The sequence below is a fragment of the Anopheles coustani genome, chromosome 2 (assembly GCF_943734705.1).
Source record: "Anopheles coustani chromosome 2, idAnoCousDA_361_x.2, whole genome shotgun sequence".
NCBI classification, from domain to species: domain Eukaryota; kingdom Metazoa; phylum Arthropoda; class Insecta; order Diptera; family Culicidae; genus Anopheles; species Anopheles coustani.
Genome location: NC_071289.1, coordinates 44,349,272 through 44,374,200, shown reverse-complemented (window position 1 = coordinate 44,374,200; position 24,929 = coordinate 44,349,272). Strand labels below are relative to the sequence as shown.

Genomic DNA, 24,929 nt, shown 5'->3' with positions numbered 1-24,929 from the left:
CTGGGACACAATTTTAGCTGGCTCTCATTTTAAAAACAAATATATATTCAAAACAATCGTTCCGTCTCATTCCAAAGTTATCATCCGACTAGCGCTTGGTTATCTATCATATAGAAAATATGTTATAGATAAACTAGGATAAAACTAAAAACAATTCTGCCTATTCCGGTTTTGCTGATCTTTTTGATAGTGAACTAATAAAGCGTTGACAGCCAATGACCCAAATAGTGGATGACTGGCAATTCGGAACTTGCTATGAAACTCTTATTGTATTGAACGAATAGTAGGGAATATAGTAGTGGTAGTAGTAGTTGTTGAAGATTGGCCTAAAGAATAATGCTTAAAAACAAGTGTTAGCATTGGTTTAGTAAACAAGTTTTATCAAAAGTTGTTGTACTGCAACTGTTCTTAAAATGCTTCGCAATCAGCGTGTTAATCATGTTCTTGGTAACAACGACATTATCGTTGAACATCTTTCCTTAAGTAAAAACTATCGAAGATATAGAAACTATTGAGTTATTTCACAAAATCAACACATTTTGAAAAACATCCACAAATTAGGCTTCAAAAATGGAGCCCCGTTATTAGGAAAAGAAAGGTAAGTGTGTTGTAGAACAGCTTCTAGCTGCTAGAATGTTAGTTTTGCTTTTTCTTTTAAACATAAGACTTTGTTTTAAACAAAATTGAAGCATGAAAAGTGTTGGTTTAATTGACATATGCTATCATTTAACTGGCCTATAATGAAGAAGCAAGGTGAATGCACCATTATGGAGGCGCCTAGTCTTTCACTCTATCGGATAAAAACGACGAAGTTGGTTTTGTATTTTCGGTAATTTATTCTTATTTTTATAAGAATCTAAAATGAATGCACCTAATTTTTCAATGACAGATATACTTGTTGGAGTAATAGTTATTTCAATATCCCAACATGCTCTGAAATTATGGGTGTTTTAGTGAGAAACACCCTAATGCCCTAATTATCATTAAAAAAAAAGAACACTTCAAACCAAGAACAAACACATCTATGTTCAATATTAGATTAATTGGAAAAGAATTGCATAACTAACTGCCTCTTAGAACTAATTACGTCAACTTAAGTTGTTCTTACCAACTACATAAGGCTTGTATAAGTCATATTTAGTTTGTTCAACATCGAGAAATTATACTTTAAGCATTAACAAATGTGTTAGATAACGTTTACGGTGTACCTCAAAAAAATAAAACACCAATGAACAAATTGCAAGAAAGTAAAATCTATTTACCTTTGAATTATACTATTACGAATCAGAGTTAACGGAGAGCTACACACAGAGCAAGAATCATGCCGGTAATCTAAATGAACATTTATAAACAATTCACAAAACTTATTTCGAAGTAATGTTGAAAAGCAATTGAATCTATTGTTTTATTCCAATAATTCACAGTTCTATCCAATATAGCTATCTTTGTTAAGCATTTATATTCCAAATTTCACTCTGTCGATGTAGTTTTTCAGATTCTTTATTCCCAATAATGTTTCTTTACATATTACACCTGACCTGATAAGCGTTGTCGAACACTTACATTGTTTTCAGTTCTTAAAGCTAATGAATCCTTAACAATACTCATAGTCGTGCAGTTTTGTAATCTGCCAATCTCAGATTATCTGATACAGTCATCCAAGCATGTTTAAATTATTTAATTCTATTTAAATCAGAACTAAACTGTTTCCTCTTTACATTTAATATTTTTCTGATCTCTTTATATTATCTAAGGATATGTATCGATGTTGTTTTTGTGGTTTGTATTGGAATAATGCTACTATGTATAGCAGTATATGTACATTTATTGGATATTTGTACCGTTTAGCGCTTTTTTCCCTTTCATATGCTTTTTATTGACTACATCAGATAACGCACACCTTTTCATACGTGAGTCGTTACATACAAAAACCAAAACACAGGCGCTTACGAAAAGTTACACTACAAGTAAAACATGTTCAACATAACAACAACCGCAGCGAAGCACAGAATAAGTGACCTTTGCTATATGATCGAAGAAACATGGCTTCTCTTCGCCGACAAGTCTATCTAACTATTATATGCGTCATGCTGACAATATTCCGAGTATGGAGCTCATCAAAACAGGCGTTATCACTATCCACAGAACGGAGCAGTGCAGTATCGTTGGAACTGAGGTTGCCATATTCAATCCTGTTGCAGATATTTCATAGCTGTCATCATTTCTGCTGCCACCGAGTATTAAATCTGCCAATTGATGTTAGCAAACCATTGTCAAAATGTTATTGCCGAAGTCGTGCAGACAGGAACATGAAATGAAAGATAAAAAGAAATTGATATTTATTTCATAATTTTCATAATTTAAAATAAGTCTTACCTTTCCTTTTGCTAGATCCATCCATATCATCATCCATGAAGTCGTTACTCTCGTGAAAATTACTCCCTTTTCTTGATTTGGCTACAATAAAATGAAAATATTAAATTATGTTTCATTTACAAAAATGCGTTGTATGAAATTAGTTATTTATATTCAAAATAATAATTTCTAAAACATTTGAACATTGCATGAACACAAAGTTAAAAGAACCACTAACCAACCAAAAACAATACACCGACCAGCCTTCAAGGATAACCTTCTAGGCAAGCCAATTGGATTTGCTTCAGTTTTCACGACCATTTAACGACACGCACAACCATTTCCTCCGATTAAATTCTCCCTCCAAGCATTTCAGATTTGACTGTTGTTTTCCTTTTCAGCAGCAATATATAAAGAAACAGAATTTCATTCACTGCAAAAACAGTACGGACAGACAAGAGCACCAATGTGAACCGAGGGTGAAAGGGCTAGAAAAATCCCCAACAGACTAGTCCCATGGGAGTAGTTTAGAATTGCCAGAAAAAAATAATCCCAGAGAAGACGGAAACTATTTTCAAACAAAACCGACGTCTCAAGCATTTCTCGGAAAACCAATGCTAGCAGCAAACGACGGATTCGGTGCACGGATAATAATAAAAACCTTGTGAAAATCAGCAAACGTTTGATATGCACATGTGTAAACAATTGCACAGTGTGGCTCGTACAAAGTACCTTTTAAAAAATTTTTAGGTGTGCCTACATTCTCTGTGGACTAAAATATAATACTATAACCCCCTTATAAGGATAAAATGCAATTGGTTGCATTACGAAACAGTAACAGGTAAACAGTCTACTTTAATCATTTCATTTCTACCTTAACTATGTCGGATATTTTAAATATAATGTAGACATTTGAATAAAACAAATATCTCTTCTTTTTATAAAACAAAACGTGGTATCCAACTCTTTGTAATCGATCTATTCTACTATTGTGATAATTCAGAAGAACAAATGCTTAAGTAAATTTTACAATCTTTTGATAGAAGATTTCGTTGCTGAATAACGATTCAACGTTTGGAGAAATAAAGAACCGCAGTGGAGGATAATCATTATTTAAAAATATTTTCTCATAGCAAATTTTGTCCTCAAGTAAGTGCCCATTGACCGAATATCTTCTGAATCTGTCGTAAATTTTTAAACGGTCATAGGTTTAAACGGTTTGGTTTGTAACATGTTGCTTATAGCTCTTATGGTTATGTTGCTTATAGACAATTGTGTGAAGCAAGGATTTGCACAGCACTGTATTTTGCACAGCTTTTCTTCGCATGCCCTGTTACGTATTGACTCTTCTTACTCTGCAGAAAACAAACAAACGTATACCCAGACGACTATGGCAGCGGACGTGTAGATATGTGTAAGTAATACTGACGGAAGGCCTTTGTGACCTATGAAGTCGTAAAAAATGCTCCACATGTGTAAAGCCGTGTCTAATGAGTATTATTTCACAAATGAGGTTTTGCGTATTTCCTCAGCTCGGCTGCGGGAACCCGAATTGACCCCACGGTGCCGTTTCACCCATACAAGCCGTTGTTGTTACGCGACCAAGCAGACAAGCAAGACGGGGCAGCTTAACGTCGTCACCCACCAATCACAAATAACTTGTAACAATCCGTACCGCTCAACTTACGTGCTCCTAATTGTTAGCCATCATCATTTTCGGACCGATTGTGTGTCCTTCTGATTTTCTTTTTCCGACTTGACAGCACAGGCAACAAAAATAAAAGGGCGATATCTTGGAACCAGAACGTATCTTAGGGAGGGGAAAGATTGCGCCAACCTTAGTTTTTAGGCGGCATGCTTTTACAAATATAATTAGAGCATGGTGCCTAGTTCAGGAATGGTTTTAGACGCTACAGGTCATCGAAATGCTCATTTTCGGCTCACTTATATGGTTGTGTATAACGCATGTAACGCTTTTAGATCATCTTTGATATTGATCTCATATTTAGATCCTTTGCTTAAATAAAAACGACGATTTATTTGATCGTCTCCGACCAACAAGCACGAACGTTGTTAAACTGCTTAGACTGAGCTTCATTTCGTTGTCGTAGACCTAATCGGTTCCGATCCGATTGAATGGTTTCATATTTCAAAACGACACGGACGACTGTCTTACAGACATTACAAGCCGCGCAGGCCACTCACCCCTCCGTTACCACAAGCAAACAAACAACCAATCCTCGAAGGGTGTAACGCTTAAACGCATTTTCTACTTGACATTGACACCCTCCCACGGCGGAGAAGGGGTTTGAACGGGAACCTCACCTTCGTCGAGGTTTTTCGACCAACCTTCACCCACACTCCTCCCACTCAGCCTGTGACGGAGGTTAAGGGTACGGGCACATTATTTGTATCACTGTTTCATTGCCAAACGGTGGCACAGCAGTAAATTTCACCGAATCCCACCGACGATGGCCTGCGAGGCCTTTGTTTCGGGCGGACTGGATTGTGTTTCACTTTCGCTATTCACCAAGGAGTTGGACTTTTATGCGCCATTTTACTTTCGCCCAATTTCTGCACCGATAACCAACGGAGGCACACATCCGGCAGTTCGTCAGGGAAATAAAAACAAAGCAAAAAAGGGAGAAAGGCTGATCGCTCGACGCCTATTGCTGCTGGCCCTTTATAGTTTGGGCGCAAATCGTTTACACGCCGGCCTCTAATTGAAGACCAGAAACTAATGACTTTTGGCTGTTTGGCTTGTTACGTTTGCGTATGTGTGTGTATTTGTGTGTCGATGTTGCCACCACAGAGCGCATTTCATTAGTGGCACCATATTTTTCCACATAAATCCCATAACACTAAAGCACAACCGACTTTTTATGAACTTCAAAGAGCAACCCTACTTTTGGAGCAAAGGTGAAGCAGCTTAATCCTCTCGCGAGCAGCCACGACGATTGAAGTCAATAAGAGGCACCATATTTGCATTGTATCACACACATAGGCACACGCACATAAAACACGCGTCCACATAACTGGCACACCGTCGGAAAAGTGGCGGCATTTTCGCAGTCAGCAATTATGTTTTTATTGTGATTAATGATGAACTTCTGTGGTCACACCGCGGGGCTAATGCGTTCTGGCGACGAAGTAAAAATCCCCCGCCCATGTATAAATAGTAACAAATACAAAACAGAACAGCGGCTAAAATCGACATTTGCACGCCTACCCCGACCCATCGTGGGGTAATTTAAACACACACAACATTTCCATCCACTTCCATGACGGATCCACAGGCCGGAAACGCGCCGAAAGCTGATCGAGGAATAATTGTGTGGAATTATTACGCACCTAACCTGGGTGGGGATGGCTGATCAACTGGTTGATGGCTCAATCGCGGCAGTGTTTATCATCTTTCATCTTTATTCAGGTAATGACTATTTTAACGCTGATTAGTGTGACCTCTTAGATGGAGATTAAAGAAAACACTTAAGTTGGTTGGGTTGCAGAGGGTGACAAATATACAAACGAAAAGTCTCAAGTACCACCATGCAAACTACTTAAAATAAGTAATGAAACAACTAATTTTAAGCGTGATATTGTAACTTACTTCGTCGCTTGCCATCGGTTGATTCCACCGAGTTGATTGCACTTCTTGGTAGCTCTGTGAAGGTATATGTTAACAAAACATGAATAAGTAAGCAAATGAAAGTATGTATTCTGCCGAGATGTGTGGGGCTTTTAATACCGTAGAGTCAAATTTACCTCTATATGTTTAGAAGAATTGTGCCATTTAGAATTTTATAAATACTCTACGTTACCTCATACAATTTACGAGAAAAAACATGCGCATAACACGCTGAACATTTGTCACAACAATTTGTTTGTAGTTAATATTCAATTATTCTGAATAGAATACAAGTTTTAAGTTATTATGGAAACACAACAGCTTTCTCGTTACTTACTTTCTGTCGTAATTCGATACAACTATGCTCCTCTTGAGCACATTTCAAAGCTAAGCTTAACAGATTTTGGTTTCAGACTCATATAAGTGCTATATTTGATATCATCCCTAATCGTTTGTAAACCATGAGCGTAAGTAAAAGTGTTCAAAAAATGCTTAAAATGGGGATCTGAGACAGCTGATCGGTAGCGCCGGTTAGAAAATTGACCTATGAGCGCTGGAGCTCACCACCTCGACGGTGTTGGTTCGAATCCCAACCGTGACCGAACCCTCTCCTGTACGAGGCTATCCACGTACACAAAGGAAACAGTCTTGTAAGCCCTTAACGGGGGCAGGCATGATCAAAATACGATCGTTTCGCTAAGAAGAAGAAGAATTTTAATTGAAGAAAACTAGTTTCCATGATCCAATTCATAATAACAAACGAAACTAAAATATACTGTTTTTACTTTTCACATTGAATATTAATTTTTTCTTTTCCATGGAAATGAAGATAAATATTTTGAAAATTTATTTGAACACACCTTTGTTGAGTGGATTAGAAAGTGATTATGGTATAGCAACGAAAATTTAAAATAAAATCGAACTGAGCTTTGATACATTTTTCCCTATTCGATTACGAGACGTTGTAGTCACATAGGCGATATTACTACACCTTTCCCTAGTTAAATGATCAGACGGTAGCAAAGTGGGAGAACGGAGCAGGCCAGACGCCAACGGCATCACTTCATGGCTAGTCTCTTGGGTCGTTCAGAATCGAACCGGATTAAACGAAAGTGTACCGCTATTCAAAACAAATGCGAGACACAAACACAAATTTCGTATGCTTCGATGCGTTCGAGCTCAAATTCGTAATACCGTCGACGTCCCCTACAATCCGACCAGTTCCAACAGCATCGAGCGAAGAGCCAACGATGCTCGGAAAGCGGACGGTGAGGTCGGAGAGATGAAAAACACAAATAGCAATGCCGTTTTCTCGATCCCTACCGTACGGGTGACAAATAAAAGAAAACACACGCAAAGGATTGCTTAAACGAGCCCCATAACAAGGTTTTCCGGGCACAAACCCCGGCTTGTCGACGGATGACTCGGTGAGGCTAAAGTGGGGATATCCGGAGAGCTTACTGTATAGTTTGATGGTGCCGTCGGTTTCCCCGAGGGAATTTTTGGCGATACATTTGTACGCGCCAAAATCGGCCTGGCTCACAACCTTGATGCTCAGCTTCATCACCACCTTGTAGGCGTTGTCTATCAGCACCGGCTCGTACTTGCCACCTGCAGAGAGAGAGAGGTAGAAATGAGAAAGACAAACGTCAAAACTGCTAGTCCCGGGTGTGAAGGTGCGAATGGAAGACACGCTATCACCGCTGGCTTCAGGAGACCGTAGACTGCAAACTTTTTTCCAACTTCAACTACGATTGCAACGAGCGCTCGTTAAATTTGCATAATTATACCGGGTATGAGCTGTTGGAAAGGTTTCTGCTTCCCTACGTACGCTGGTTCTTAGGAGAGGGTCTTTTTTGCTCCTAAATCGACTAGAACATCCCTTAAACTGTCGGAATCTCCCCTCCCAGGTAAGGGAAAGTCGAAAATCATACCCGAAAGTAACACGGATAATTCTTTGCCAAGTCAAATGCCTCCTCCATTCGGAATCGACCAGGATCAGAGACATCTTTTGCGTTTCGCTGACTATAAATATCCGGTTCGGAGCCCTTTGCTTTCTCGTGCACTCTTTGCCCAACGAGACGGAGCTGTTCTTAAAAAGGGATAATCACACTCCAAACCAAAACGAAACCTGTGCCATAAGGAGAAATTGCAGATTTCAACAAATTCTTACAACCCACAACCACGTCGGCTGTAGAACATACCGGAACAGATCCTTTCCGTACAACACAGGATACAGTAACGACGTCCACGGGAGAAACTAATAATGTGGTATTAACCTAATTTCAAGCCAATTAAGATATTACTTTCTACACAAACTCCCACCAGCCAGCAAAAAACCCACGACTGGCGTGTCCTAAAAAACGCCGTGAACCAACCACCAACGCTAAGCCGCAACCAATCCGACCGACCGGTTTCACGAAGGACGAGGAGTATCGAAAAACATCGAGGGCATAAATTATGCTTATCAATTCATTTATCCCCAATCCTGTCACCTAGCAGCGCCGTTAACTGTCTTAGGGAAACTCAGCGAGCGATTTTCGAAGTTTTTTGTTTCATATCGTCGCTTGCTTTTTTGATCGACTGGTGAAGACTTCGTTGTTTGGCCAAAAAGTGAAACCAAACCTGAAGGGTTGTAGTTGGAGGATGTAGAAGTGGATTGGATTTGACGAACAGGATTTGTTTCCAATGGGAGAGTGACAAATTAATATGACTTTATGAAATGTATCAATCCGAAAACTAAAGTATCTAAATAAAACAAAAAACACTGTAAATAACGTGTAATTATTCAACAAATTATGTTTCAATGATTTAGCAATAACAAAACGTTAGATTTATAAAATGATATACGATTCACACTTGGCATTGTAATTTTGGTTTTTTATAATTTTTGTTTAGTTACATGTAATTATACATGTTATAAGCTTTATAAGGAACATTGCTTCAAAGATTACACCAGGTTGGACGCGATATAATAATTTATTTTATTTATTTTATCTAACTTTAACATTTTTATCATGCAACCGTAAAATATAAGGTAAATTATAGAATTTTCTTGATTTTATAAGAGTGAGCAGTCGTACAAAAGTGGTGTAAACCTTCAGAGTCTTGGATTAAAAACACACCTATACCAGCCATCTTACATAAAGAAACCCTCGATTAAGTTGTAAGGCTAATTAGGCTAAATAACAGTATTGAGCAGGTCAAATACATTTTTTATCAGTACTTCTACTGACAAATGTCAAGAAAATATTAGATTTACAAAACTGTATTTTGTATATATTGCATTGCACTGAAATAGATTTGTTCAATGATTTTTTATTATCCCACTTCCCTCAGGGTATGGCTTTTTATGTGTCAAACTCGTCATGAGTGGCATTATGCAACCCATGAACACAAATTAAACTATTATCATTTTTAAAATGTACACTTTATAAAATCTCTTTCGTCACAAACATGTCACTTTGTCGCATCATACTTGCACCATTTTTAAAACGTAAATCAACACACGTATATCTTGAAAAATCAGATAACCTACTCGTGCTCCTTGTGTGTTCATTCCTCTGTCAGGATGTTCCTTACGAATGAAAAGGTGCTCAAACATTCAAAATGTATCAAACAACATCCTACCTTCGGGTTGAAATCTGGAAATTTGCCTTCCCAACCAGGCACACCGTCACGGCCCAAACATCGATGCATCGACTTTTACGAGCGCAGCAGCACGTCGCCGGTAATGGAGTGTTACGGTTTCGTTTTTCCGCACGGAACAGCATGGTAGAAAACAAACAACGTTTTCCCTCGCTCCTTACGAGCCAACACAACCATTAGCATTTGTACCGTGCGCTCTACCCTCCGATAATGGGTAGGGACATCTTCAAGAAGCAACCCTCGACGGTTGGGAGGGGAAAACATTGTCCTCCGGTCTAAAAACAATCGCACAAAACAACACACGGAGCCGTACTCGTGAAAGCAACTCCACGTGTGAACGCATGTACCAACAAACCCGCCTTCCAAACGCCTCACCATTCGAGCGTGGCACGTAGGAAAGATATAATCAAAGGAACGTGATATGTAAAAATTACGATAAGAAATAATCTGACGCAAGCTAGAATTGTAGCCTTGTACTCGGAGACGCTCGCGGAGGCGGCCCTTGTTTGGTGTGATTTTTGGCAGATATGAGCAAAAGTTGTGCAATAGGAGCGGATTCTGAACGGTAAGTGAATTTTATCGAACCTATCCGGCTGCTCTTGCTTTTCTTCCGACGATTGTTTGATAATCAGAGCATGGATAGTTGTGCCGGGTATATACATACCTTGCGGGACGATGTCACCCTTCTCCCGGGTCCAGTAGTTAATTGACTTTGGATATGCCTCCGAGTGGCACTCGAGCGTCATCCGCTGACCTTCGACGGCACCGACCAGCTGGTTTGGAACCCAGATCATTGGTGGAACTGCAAGTAAACACGCCAAACGGTGAACGGATTCATGCGTAACCACCTCACTACGGTGCAGCTTTTCCAGATGGCTCCCGGAAATACTGCCGACATACTTACAGTGCACGATCAACATGACCCGCTTGCTCACGGTTGGCGGGACTCCGTTGGAAGCGATGCACAAGTATGCACCCATGTGCAGTCTGTTCACTTTCGGTATGGTGAACGTGGGCCCTTCGACCGATGACACTGCAATGAAGGAGAGATACCAAAAAACAGAGAAACTCAAATAAATAGCATTCGCATCCAATGGTGTCCAGAGAAAGCTAGCGTTGGTTCGGTTCACAAAAATGTGCACCAGTGGAAATTGTCACAAGATTACTGGTCCGCTGATTTACTTCCAGCGCTTGAGCTTAAGAAAATCCCATCAGCACCGGCCAGCGGAATACGTAACCCTTTTGGACTACGACTGCAAACAATACAAGGAATTCGGAAACCACCCAAGACGAGCGCTCGCTACGAGTTGTAACCGAAGGTGTCCTCGTAACACTGTCTCCTCCTTCAAAGTTCGCGCATTTCCGCAGCAGGGCCGTGCCTTGGGCAGAGCTAAAGAAGACTTTCGGGTAACACGGTACGCTGGCCCGCATCATTTCGGAGGTGCGAGTGTGAATGATAAATTTTCAATTGGGTGGAAAATTGGATCTGGGAAATAAACTTGTCATAAAATTAAATTATTTTTTCTCTAACCCTTTTTCCTCCTTTCCTGTACCGCTCGTTTCTCGCATTCTGTCCAGTTAGTTTCCGAAAGCGTGCTGGATGAGGGGAGAACGCTGGTGACCTTTGGTAACTGAACCAGCACCTTCACTATGAAACAATTGACACAATGCTAAAGTGTGATGATGTCTTGACAGTGATGGACAAGAAAAAAGCTACCTCGATTGTGTGGAAAATAAAAGTAAAAAATATTTTGCAAAACAAATTAAAATCAAACATGCCATTTGAAGAGGAGCACGTTGAACTTAATTCATATTATATAAGTTATATACATTTTATAACATTTCCAACATTCAAATACTGTGAATGGGAGTAGTTTCGACACATATCAACCGAAATAACTTTCATAAATTGACTTCTTCATTTCATTGGATTGATGGTTTTATGAAAAAAATCGTGTCCATGCTTTATAAATTGTTATCAGCTTAATTGTGTAAGTGCTTAACTATTAACAACTCGGATACAACTAGCCCTGTTAGCACCAGAATACAACTTCGATGTCGTCGGTTCGAATCCATACATAAACCTGACATCCCCCACTTCAATTGAGTACACACCAATCACATACGCGAAGAGAACACGGTTTTGTTCCTCTTGTGATACAAATTTTCTTGTTTGAAAACTTTCAAATTCAATGACATACACGTATGCAATTTTAGGTCATTGTAAGATAAAGACGGGTTTTTTAACGCGCCCCATCAACTTGTTGAACTTCTCGACATTTTCGTAATTTTTACCGTAATAAGCGTAAGAAGAGAGTTCACGCTCTAGATTGTTTCCATTTTTCCAACTCTTCTCTCCAATTTCCTTTACAACTTTTCTATGATTTATTCAAAAATATGTTTATTAAGAGACAAAACGTGGCCAGCGAGGGCGATTCCTTGACGATCCTTGTGCGCTAACAAACCGTTACAAAAAGATACCGGGGAAAATGAAAACTCGCTAGAAAGATGAACCATCCAATTGTCAGCTAAACCTCCGACCGTCTTTCCCATGAGCTACACGCCTTTTCTCATCGTTCATGTCAAGCGATAGGCATCAACAGCATGTCTGTTGGCGGGACGTTCAAATATTAGCAAAAGCAATCGAACGACAAAGCGAACCGCGATGACGACGACGACGACGACGGCGATGACTGAAACCGAACTGAGCGAATCATGTTTGTTTAGCCTGCCGTTCGCTTCCTATGGCTGTGAAAGTGGTCCAACAGTATGGGTCCTTGCTTCCTGTTTAGCGTTACACAAATAAAGTCTCCAACAGTGTAAAGAAGCTCAACAGCTATCGGTATCCGGCGCTGCACGCTCGATTGACACGTGCTGTGCGTTCCACGGAACAACTTCATCGTAGGCCGTATCAATAAAATGGGAAAGTTATTCGCCAAATTTCGGTGCCACATTAGCGCAATCATGCTCCCCTTCCGAAGCCGATTTTTCCTTCATGCTTTCATGGACCTATGGTTGTACACACCATGTAGCTTGTTTATTTGTTTCCCCCCTGTTGTATGTCGGCTCGACTTTCCCACGTTTTCCAAATGTTGGCGAAACCCACCTAGTCTGGTGTACCAAACAAATAATTCATTTGCACCAATTCGTTAGAACGGTCGCTGACCGTTGGGAACTCTGATTTGAGCCTCGGCGTATTGACAGCGATTAGGCCGACTTTCTTCGTGCTTGTTCCAACCAGTCGAACTCCCGTTTCAATCAAATCATGATGCTAACGCGAGGTTGGGTGAATGTGTATCATTGTTTATTTTCCGTAGCACACTCCAAACGGGCTCAAAGTCTGCACTTCAAAAGCCCTCGGCCTCTGTAGGATGGCTCCCAATGCGGGGTACTAGGGTTGCAAATCATTCGCTAAAACGAGTTTGCTTTAGGATGAGGTAAAACCAACATAAGTACGCTAGTGTGCTCCTCTGGCTAGCCGTACAGCGTCTGACTTTTCCACCAAACCCGTAACGTTTTAAAACGTAACGAGCTATTATTGAAATTAAACTCTTTGCTCCCGAATCGTATTTCATTCACCGGACGCAATAGATCGAACATCACACAACGTCGGAAAAGTGCGGAGAACAACTGGATGGGAAATAAAACCTCGCCGAGGATAAACAACCATTTGGTGGCGCGCGGGAGGTAGTGCCTCCAGCATGGGTCAATAAATAATATAGTCCATCAAATATCATTGCCTTTACATCTCGATGCTCTCGTTGCTTGCGCAGTTCCCCTGCGATTCCGTCAATACTCATCGCTCATTCAACATTTGTGTGTGTGTGTGTGTTTTTTTTTTTTGTTCGTGCCGATCTACCGTCGTTTCTTCCAATAACGCAGTTGCTTTGGCACAGGAGGTTACACCTTATTCACGAAAAAGTGAAAAGTTTTGAATTTAATGGCTTAGAGCATAAAAAAGTACATGCTGGTGCAGTTTGAAATTTATTGCAAAACCTGGGCTTCGCGCCGTTTGTCCCTGCTCGGCCCCCCTTTCCGGGGCCAATCGATGAGTCAACTGTTGAATCGAACACTCTTATGCTCACCGCACCACATATGTGCAGGGAATGGTTTATGTGTTTTTTCGGCAAACAGCATCTTTTCGTGTAAATCATTGAGTAGATTTTAAGCACTTTTATCGCTTGCACGGGAGCGGCAAGAGATCACACCAAAGTTTGAGGTACTTACCTTGTTCGCCGTCTTGGAGGGATATGTTATCGCCCGCCTCGCGCCGCCATACGATCGCTGGAGCAGGTGAACCGACGGCAGCACATCGAAGTGTCACGTTACTGCCCTCTCGCACCACCATATCGGTGCTGGTTGGATAGTCCAGAATGTCCGGCGGCACTGAAAACATACGTTGCAAAGGATATATCGGAAAAAAAGGAAAAAACATGAATGATTAAGAAATCCACCAACTGTGAATAAATTGGAAAATGACTATGTTGCATTTCTACGTATGACGGTTTTCACCACTTTGTGATTAGTTGTTTGAAAATATTTCTTAGTTCAAGCAAAAATTGCCCTGCTTCTATTTAAAAGAAAAATACGAATAACTTCTTCTTTGCGTAACAACCGTATTGCTCATGCCTGCTTCCGTTAAGGGCTTAAAAGACGTTTACCCGTGATGTACAGTGAATAGTCAGTCCTCTCGTACAGAGGAAGTCGTTTTGGAATTAATCGAAATAAAAACGAATGAATAAAATATATAGATGTCAAACAACAACGGAAAGTGAATGATTTTGGAGTTATTGTACACTTAAAATTTTGAAAATATCGTATAAAGGAAGATAGGAGATAAAAACAACTACAGTTAGAAAATGGATCAAGCTATCATACAACCAGTCACTAGTACCCATGTTTTTAATGGCATTGAAGGATAAAGTTGATTTTCAACTAAATCAAAACTTTGTAGTTTTTCATAATTTATGCCCATTTCCCCAAATATGCTAAATGATTTACGATTAAATTTTTCTGTGCGCGAAGATATGCGTTATTTAAGAATTGTTATATTCGTAATAAAATATAAATGAAAATAAACTTAATAAAAACAATTTAAAATTGCACAAGCAATTGTTAAAATACTATAAACCAAAAGAAATTTATAACCGGCCACGACGCGTCATTTTCCGCGGTCGTCCGATGTGCAATTACGGGCATTGTAGTTTCGGCTTTCCACATCGCCTTAACATTTTTTCCTCACGGTGGTCCTCCATTTCGCGTGTGCTTGCCGCCAGACATCGAGGAACCAATGAGAAGGAAAATCTACACAAGAACTTAAACTTTCCTTATCCCTTCCCTGGCCTTTCCAAGTCGCCAAACTCACTCGCTACAATGACAATGCAAAGACGTTGCCAACCACACTGGAAGGACTGGCGGAAGACAGAGCTAAAGAAACATTTGTTTGGTGGCGACCATGACTTCCGATTCCGGGTGCCGGAATTGTTTTATTGTTGCCAAGAACTGTGACGCCCAATCTCGCGTCCCCGTAGCTTGGGGCGGAAAGCATTAGAAACTGTTTATGTGTATTCGCCTTTTCGCTTCGCTTTCGCCCGAAGCCGTTCGCTTTTTCCGATGCAAAACTTTTACCAATTCGTTGCCGTTGGGCTGAAGCAGCCGCCCTATGGCGAACGGCCCACATATCGATGGCATTAGGTGACCAATTTAAATATCTCGTGACTGCCAGTAGTAATTCGTAGCATAAAAATAGCGGTCCGTGCATTTAGCTTCCATTCATAATTACGATTCTCGTTCGTTTTCGAAACTTCACGTTTCGTTTGCATTCGCGGGGCGACCGGTAATGGGAGCACTTTTGAACACATGTTCATTCCTTTCCGATGGATGCATCGACTCGAACAAGCCAAAACCCTTGCGGTGTCCTTGAGCGAAGCGATACAAAAATGTATGCAAATGATTCGCTAGAAAATTGCACCACAATTTCAGCTCAATTGGCCATCTTTTCCTCTTGTCCGAGGGATCAAACTACAAAGCTACACGCGGAAACGAAGGCAAATCATAATTATTCCCCGGCCACCGGCTACCGGCGCAATCATCTTAGCGACATACAAACAAATTTAATTGTAATGCATCTGGCAATGCGATTCATTTCGAACACCAACCCTGCCACTAGCCGCTCTTATGTACCTACTACATCCAGATAGCCCATCTGGCTCTTCATCGGATCCGTATTGATTTGGCACATGTACCAGCCCCGGTCTGTTTCACGGATGTCCTTGATTCGTAGTTGCCAAGTTTTCTTCTCGGTGTACGTGATAGCGATGCGCTTGTTCTTCGTTATGACATGGTTCTGAATCGTGAGAATCGTCTGCGTGTCCACGCGTAGCCATGCCACCTGTTTGGAAACAGAAAAGGGTTAAATTGGGAAAACAGACAATTAAAACGATACATTCAAAAGGAGGGACCGGAATCCATTTGTACCGAGTTTCATACATATTTTATAAATAAATTATCACTAAAAGCATGTTAAAAAACAAACTTTACAGCTCAAACTACAAAACCCTTGCTCTGCATATTAAATAACCACATAATATTTGAGCATGAAATAGTCAAATCGAAGAATCGGCAAAGCATGGTCTTTTTTCTAAGCTAAAAAGTATAATAATATTAAGTATAATAAAACAGGATCCGGCAAAAATTACGCATTAAGAATAGAAACGAAGAAATATAAAAAATATAACGTTAATCGGATGGATACACAATAAAAGAGGTCAGTTTTTACACACCTTATAAGAACCTAAATCGTGAACAACGCACGTAAGTGTTGCGTCTCGTCCTACAGCCGCTGTTACGTTGGCGATCGGTATGCTGAATTTCGGGTCCGTGATAACTGTGAGAATAAAATGAAAAGTGAAATAAAAATCTATTATCAGATAATACAACAACAAGCAGAACCAGTCAAGATACATTCAATATTTTTACGAACCTGCTTTCCAACAGCTCAGAAACATAACCTAACCAGACCTAAGTACGGCTCATGAACGAGCACACTTCAACAATTGAACCAGTCCAACGATCCACTGCCGTTAATTAATTAAATCAAATCCCGAATGGAACGGATACACCCGTGCAGCCTACCGGGCGTGCATGCAACTCTTTAGCGACATTTCCAATGTACGGCCGTTCCACTGCCAATGTTTGCAGCGAGCGTGCAGACATAATGTGGGGTAAGTGCCTCGTCACGCAGCTGACAATTTATTAAACCGTCTGGTGGAGAATTTAAAACAACTAATGAAAATCGACGTATAAACGAAATAATTGAATGCCCGCTGGATCCCACCACAAGAATAATGCATACATCCGGGGCTGGAATGGCCTCGGAGCTTAGCACAAGTAGCAAGCAGGAAACATCACACAACGGGAAACTGCCAATTTCTATCCTCTCTGGAACAGCAGAAGAGCTTTTTCGCATGTTCACATTCCAATATTGTGAAAACTGTTCCTACCCTCGGGCTATCACGACGAGATACGCAATGCAATAGAACATTTGACTCTATTTTCCTATGGTGACGCCTTTCCATAACAACCAGTACGCACCCTGCCCGTGTGTTGGTTTTCTTCTCTAAATAAAGGGCCAAATGGATGAAGTGTACGTTGTTTCAGTATCAATGTATCGGTACAGTGCAAGTTTCTTTTTTATATATCAGACTTAGTGATTCATAAACAAACATTAGAACTATTAAATTCTTTTCCTAGTCCAAATCATTCGAACCAGCAAGATATGTCTACTATCCATATTGCTTGAATTTTACAAAAAAAATCCCTGTAGAGTTTCGTTAACATTAATTTACTGATTAAATATTCTTTTATGCATTATTAGAACGGATCTGCTCTCATAGCCTCGGTTTTTAAGGAAATTGTCTCGAAGAACACTGTAGAAGGGTTTTATATTCTTGCCTGTATTTAACATTTCCCAGATTTCTTTTATCAGCTTTGTAAAATTTAGTTTTTTTAAGAAAACCCCAAATTTGTCATCCTAATCAGTTTTAGTTGCACAATTAATTTCTCGCCAGTTTTTTTTTTTTTAGTTGTTCAAATTAATTTTGAATATCCAAATCCTACTTCGGTTCCAGCAAGGTATGTTTTATACATGATTAAAATGTGTTATGCAGATGACATTTATGAGATAGAGAATCCGCACTAAATAAGAAAGTTTTCACTGGCGGAAAAGCAGAAATTGGTACTGAAAAATAATTGTAAACTAAATTCCCTTGCATAACATCACCCCTTCCATTCCCAGCAAAAATCGTGAATGTTGTGGTAGTTTTTTTGGAATTGGCTTTCCAAATTATTTTAATTAAATTCAATATTTATACATTTAACTAACTAACTCAAACGGTCTATAATTTATTCAATTTTTAGTTTTGTTACAACTTCAGAAGTTCAAGTACAGGTGTCGAGTATTTAGTAAAATATAACAAATGAGTATGGTTTCCCCAAGTAAATTTTTTTTTTATTATTCATGGGTTTTGATTATGGAGCATGAACAACAGAGATCCTCCGAGCCAAATTTTATTTTGATAACATGCTAACGTAATATGTTTCCTTAACATGTTCGTACCAATAAATCGTAACAGATATTTAGAACAGATTACTTTTCCAGCTTAACAAGGATTTTATGTATTAGATTATTGACCAATCATGTATTACACTCTAGATTCTAATGATGAGGTTATATTGGATTGTGGTAGCTGAAAACATGCAAGGTGTCCGGATTTATTACATATTAAATGTTAAACAAACCATTTCCTGTTTTGGCTGCGACTTCAACATAAATCATTCTTCTTTTACGAGCAAACCGGTAAAATAAAACGGAGGCAAAACTGACCATGAAACGATCGTATAAAATATGGAAAACAACTACATATTTGATAAAACTAGCTCTTTTTCAAAGAGTCAGCTTTAGGATCGTTTCGTCTATTACTACGGTTGTGTGAAAGTAGCTAAAAATTTATGAATGCAATACTGCATGCATTTCCGGTAGCTGTGGAGGGAAAACAGAAACGTACACTCAATCCAACATCCATCAACGGTCCTTTGTGCACCTGGTGCGAACATTGGCCGTATCGTATTATTCCACACCTTGCAGCGATGGCATGTATGCGAGAGATCACCAAAGACTCAAAGGTGCAAAAACAGCTATATATAATAAACTGAAAGGCAAAAATCTGGTCTCAATTTATGTAATGGATTTTCTCTGCTCTTACTATTTCCGTTTATTTTTCTGTGCTAGCTCATCCTCAGCTGTTCATTTGTGTGTGCGAAGCAACCGAAAGGCTTTTCCGCGTTGCAAGAACCACACCACGTCCCAGCGGAAAGGGCTGTGTAGTCCTTTTCGAGCATTTGTCTGTCAGTTGTTTTCAGCCGAGATTTTTCTCAATGTACCATCACCCTAGGCGGTACCTCCCATGCAATGGAGTTCTTATGACCACGGCAACGCTCGGCACACCGGCAACGCTTCGGGGTGGTGTTGGTGTGCATGCATACATACCGGCGGTCTCACGTGACCATTCACCAACGATCCTTAAACTGTCCGACTAACGTAAAGGTTTTGATGTGAGCGTCCTTCCACCGGGCACGAGATCCTCACGAGCGTTCAATGTTCGGTGTGCGTTAGTTTTTAATCCTTGCCGCAAAACTTCACCCTAATCCGGGGCAGTTGGATAATTTCCTTTTTTTTGCTCTCTTGCATGAAGTATGCACCGATGGCACTGGTCTCTTCACAAGAGCAATTTAATAAACGACCCGCACAAAGTCGGGCTGTAAAAATACTTCGAAAGAGGCGGAGTAGAGTTCCCACAGCAAACTCTTAAATACCTTTGGAAAATAAATAAAACCCATCATATTAATTAAACTCCCACGTGTTGATTTGTTCTTACTGCAGCTTCTTGGGAAAACACGTACGAACCAGTGTTGTGGGTGCATTTTTAATCTTCGCTACTCCCACGCGTGTTATGTAAAACATTTATCATAGTAATGAAATGTAAATGGCCTTCTTCAGCTATGTCACTCTTCCAAAGCCGCGCAATACACAATTATAAGACTACATGAATTAATTGCAAATGGCCGGTTTTCAAGAAATTATAAAAACAAATCCTTTAAAAACAATAATTTGATCATATAAATCACTTTATCATAGAGTTAGGATAACAACAACCATCAATGCAGCATAAAATCAAACTTGTTAGTTGAAATTTATCTTGTTGAAATTGAACTTGTTTTGAGATTTTCAACAATTTAATGCATTTATTTGAGGCTACTAATTAGTGATAAGAATAACAACTCTTTTTAGAGATTTAAATCAGAGTGAATAATCATAACGATGATTCGAATCTTTAAGTCACTCTTTTGTGAATTAAAACGTGTAAAATGATTTATTAACCTTCGAGGTGATTTGAAACCTTAACTGGGATTCGAATCCCAAAAGAATGAACGAGTGGGTAAAAGAGTCACTAGTCGCCATAGAGATTCGAATCCCAAGTTGTGATTCGTATCCCAAGTTGTGTTTCGAATCTCAAGTTGCGATTCGAATCCCAGTTTGGGAATCACTATATGGGATTCGAACCCCAAAAGAATGAGCGAGTTGGTAAAAGATTCGCTAGTCGCCCATGTAGTGATCCCAAACTGGGATTCGAATCACAACTTGGGAGTCGAATCACAACTTGGGCTACTAATACTCTATGGCGACTAGCGACTCTTTTACCAACTCGTTCATTCTTTTGGGATTCGAATCCCAGTTAAGGATTCAAATCAAAGGGAGTCACAAAAACTATCTGTTAGGTTTTAAATCGTTCATTCAATATTAAGATTCGAATCACTCACTCATTCTCACTCAGAGCTCACATCACTACTACTAATGATCACAAGATTGACATTTTAAAAGATAAATATCAAGTGCAAACTTCTTCATCTTCTTCTTTATCTTCTCCTTCTTCTCCTCCTTCTTCTTCTTCTTCTTCTGCTTCTTCTTCTTCTTCTTCTGCTTCTTCTTCTTCTTCTTCTTCTTCTTCTTCTTCTTCTAGGCGTAACAACCTTGGTTGGTCATACCCGTTAAGGGCATACGAGACTTTTTACCCTATGTGTACGTGGATAGTCAGTCCTCTCGTACAGGGGGAACAGTGTAAACAGCCCTTACTAATAAATTAGAAAAGCATAGTGACAATTTTTCGTCAATATACATGATACAATAACCTTACCAAATAGGATGAAGCGTAGAATGTATATAATGAATATGTATTTAGTGTATTGAAATCAATCTCATCAGACGCGATTTGAATTTGTTTTTAATTTCATCCGCACTGTCAAAATTTGAAACAAAACGTTGGAAGGAAAAATCAATTAAATTTAAGCAAAACGTACCAAGATGAAAATACAATAGTGTAAGCTGCTTACTGAAACGATCGAACTTGAACAGTTATACATGATGACTCCGTGGAAAAACAGTTGGAAATGTGGTGAATGCTGTGTGACTTCCAACTGTTTGCAAATTTGACAACTGGGACACTAACCACTAGCCACCTGAACAGTTCTATTTTTGTTCAATATCCAATAAACATCCAATCACGTTAGTCAGTAGCCTTGCAAGTGCCAATAACAATCACTTCATTCCGCGCACTGATGCATGTGCTCATTATTAGGTTCAGTGACATATTAGCTTAGCTATCGACAACAGCACGAGCACTGGATCCTTTCGGCCAGCGACAAGTCCCGTTTACAGAGCGACTCATGTCCCCATCTTACCGTGGCCTTGCCTACAACGCAAATAGAATCTTACCAACGCCTCTGGCACAGGCAAAAGCCGTAGGGTAGGTAGTGCCAGTACGTTGTGTCTGTTAAATTAACTCTGCACGTCTCGAAACAACTAGCTGACGCTACTGCCTGTCGCCAGTGCACAGTCCGAAATTTCCGTCCATCACACATAGACAGCTTCAGCGCTTGACCGGTTCGATGCACAAGCTGTAAATTATGGATTTATCAGCCAGCGGGCAGTGTGCAGGGAAAACCACGACAATACATCATCTGCCCAGCTGGCGAGAAATGCCTTTCACACACTTCAACGAATCCGCCTTGGCTCGAGAAGCTACCCGGCCGGCAAGGGTTCGGTATCGTGAAACGCACATTGCAAAAGCCAATTTACTTCCGTGTGTGATGCCACAATCATCCAGCCAGACGCCAACTACCACGTGCGACCTTTTGAGTAGAGCGCTCATTAGCTTCTACCACCTAACTAGCATACTCCAAACAGCAGCATGACTGGATTCCTTGGCCCGAGAAGCATGCGTCACCAGTCGAAATCAATCCTCGCCGATAGTGATCGCGAACTCACGGAAGCATATTTTGTACACATATCCTGACGAGAGTTCACTAGAACATCCATGAATGCCCTCCTCGCCGTACATATAAGAGGAACACAAGTATAGAAAGGGACACGGCTGGAATTGGGACGTTGCAGATTATTTACAGTCCTCTGGACAATTAAACTGCCGACCCAAGAGTCACTATCACTAGGCTAAAGCATCAAGCGAATTGAGCACAATTGGAAATGCCACATACACATTTGTTTGGGAAAGTATTGGCTAGCAGTGTTGTGCAGCGATTGATACACTCAGATTCAATTTGTCCATTTATTTTACATGTTCATCGGTACAATTTCTTTTCCACAATCAAACGAGCCGCGCATGTGGTCAAAAAGAATGAGCGGCAGAGCGGCAAGCTTAAAACTGGGCACGCACACTGAGCGATTGTTGTGCAAAATGGTCAAATCAATGCTAAATATTGATCAGTTTATACGAACTGGTAGAATATGTGGCAAAACAAGCGCGTCTTAAATATTCTCATACTAATGCAAACATCGAAAATAAATCTGAAATCTAAAATCGAAAATGTCTTTGAAATAAACAAATAATGCAAATATCAATAGTTTCATAGCACTAACATTACCCAACAATTTAAAAACACTATCTATATATCCGATTGTTGGGAAAAGATTCCTAGATAATCAAAACTATAATTGAATAATCGACGTCCTCTCATGTTCCTTGTAAATATATCTATGTATATGTAACGTAATGACTGTCCAACATGTATATATTATTAAATAGTATATAAAAAAAGTTATTGTACATTCCTGAATAAATGTTTTTTATAAAACAAAACAAAAATACCGCCACTCATTTGTTTCCCATCTTCAAATGGCATCGACTTCAATGCCGTTGCATGCGGTACGCACGACTTCGCACCGTAAATTAGAAAAATCACAGCCTTGAACTGACTAACAACGAAGACACCTTTTCAATGTTTTAGTTCGAACATATGTGATTACCCAAAATAATCGACATTATCATCCATTCCATGCATTTTTGTGATGCTTGACTTCACGATATTATACAGAACACCCCTTGTATGTAAATCATTCCTCAAGGTTCACAAGCTATCTTTTCGAACATTGGACATAAATAGGACATAAATTTCATCGGAACAGATCGGAAAAGTCTTGTTATAGTACATTGAGTATGGTCTTGTTTGAGGTTTTAAGATCAGCGGTCATTTAACGTATATTTTTTGAAATAACATTTTCATGAAGTTCCTACAAGAATCATCCAGAACTCCACTTACTGAATGTCTTATCACAAATCTTTGTCGGTAATCAACCGTTAAATGGTGCGATACGAACAATCCAATGTGAATTTTAAAATTCTTCTAAATGGTGGATGGGTGCTTGCTTTCCAAAAATGTGATTGTTTAACGCAAAGGAACTTTTTCATTTTTTATTTAGGAAAAGAATTAATGATAATAATCAAACTGTAATTGAGTAGCGTAAAATAGTGCAATGTAATAAAAACATTATGCAAAAGTATAAACTGTAGCATCTGAACCAACTTCAACTCTATGGAAATTGTATTGGACACGAAAAATGATGAATGTATAGAATAACACTCTAAAAGTGCTGACATTGAAAAGTTTTTGTTATTCGTACTACTTGACATAAAACACTTAAAATTTTTAAAAACTTTCAACTTCCTTTTCTTGCAACACTCACATAATTCTAATGCATTGTTTCGTGTCTGCTTAAAAACCTCTATCAATACTGATTGAACCTGGACAATGAAAATAGAGTTTATTTACATATGACAAAAACTATATTTTCTCTTAATGCATGTACTCCTAAACCTTCTGAAAGTCAAAATAAATATCTTGCAACTATTTCAATAAATGAACCATATGATAACGGCCCAATGTGCAGTGAGTAAATCAGCATCAATTGAACCATGTTTTTGTAAAACCCAAATGGCGTCCACGTATCGACCAACATCCGATACCGATAACTGAGCAATCTGTCAGGAGCACTTGCACCGACTGCGATATATGTTGATGAAATAGTGCGAATAGTAATGTTTTAATCAAATATTAACTTCCTAATGACAGCGAACAGAACTTTGCACTTTTCACCATTACGGAAAGCACAAGTTTGCGAGTCCAATTTTTAATGAGAACCACAATACTGGTTCGATATTTTCATTTCAAACAAGAAATATCTACACAAATGAGAACTGTACATTAGCAGCCATGAAAGGAATGTGAAAATGTCCCCTACATAGGAAATTGTAATTCGTTTAATAGTGTTCATGTGAGAATTTGATAATCTTTACTACCAAAAATATTAGCTACGCTAGCCCCATCCGGCCAATCTAACTATGCCATCTAATTTCCCATAATTCTAACATGTTTTTATAGATAATGCTTACCAGTAACTTCTGAGAATGCTGCCGGTGATATGACATACACAGAGATGCAGAGCATAAACCAAAATGCGTTTCGGCTACAGCGAAGAATCATCTTCACAATTTTTGTATACACTGACACAATAACCGAACTTCACTGAACTGAAAGCACTTTGGGATTTCCAGAAAAAAATCCTAACTGTATCATTTTCCACGGCACATTAAAAGAAACATTCGCAACGCATTGGGGAGTATTTGATTGTAAAACTTGTTCATGTTGTGTTTCCTGGACGTAATAGCTCCCTTCATATTTAATGCATTTTTAAAGGATTTTACGTCTGAAAGGAAATGTTTGAAAACATATGATGTCACTGAATAGGATTAGCAGGAAAATGAAGCAAAACATTTATTTGAAATCTTTATCCATTGTCTTAACGATTTAGGCCAAGATAGTGAAAAATTAAATAGAAAAGCAGGTAAAGTCTTCTAAAGGGCCGTAGCTAGTCATCGATACAATGATA

The 24,929-nt window shown here is 39.4% G+C and overlaps 1 protein-coding gene across 1 annotated transcript; it reads right to left on the bottom strand.

Annotated features, from left to right (window-relative positions):
• Positions 1 to 1,501: 1,501 nt before the first annotated feature.
• Positions 1,502 to 24,516, bottom strand: LOC131263420 (lachesin). The gene is made up of 10 exons (XM_058265617.1): positions 24,433 to 24,516; positions 16,414 to 16,517; positions 15,815 to 16,022; positions 13,859 to 14,017; positions 10,536 to 10,664; positions 10,296 to 10,433; positions 7,445 to 7,594; positions 5,966 to 6,019; positions 2,377 to 2,457; positions 1,502 to 2,246 (listed from the first exon to the last, which is right to left on the bottom strand). The coding sequence occupies exons 1-10, from the start codon at positions 24,485 to 24,487 to the stop codon at positions 2,086 to 2,088; spliced, it is 1,239 nt and encodes a 412-aa protein (XP_058121600.1). The 5' UTR covers positions 24,488 to 24,516; the 3' UTR covers positions 1,502 to 2,085.
• Between the last annotated feature and the right edge of the window lie 413 nt (positions 24,517 to 24,929).

What these genes read in the sequence shown, in the direction of transcription:
- LOC131263420 (XM_058265617.1), bottom strand. Translation starts at nt 24,487, where the DNA reads ATGCTCTGCATCTCTGTGTATGTCATATCACCGGCAGCATTCTCAGAA. An exon ending in GGGCTATCTGGATGTAGTAG is followed by an intron (nt 14,018 to 15,814) that starts GTACATAAGAGC and finishes GTATGTTTTCAG; the next exon opens with TGCCGCCGGACATTCTGGAC. An exon ending in AACCGATGGCAAGCGACGAA is followed by an intron (nt 2,458 to 5,965) that starts GTAAGTTACAAT and finishes ATTTTATTGTAG; the next exon opens with CCAAATCAAGAAAAGGGAGT.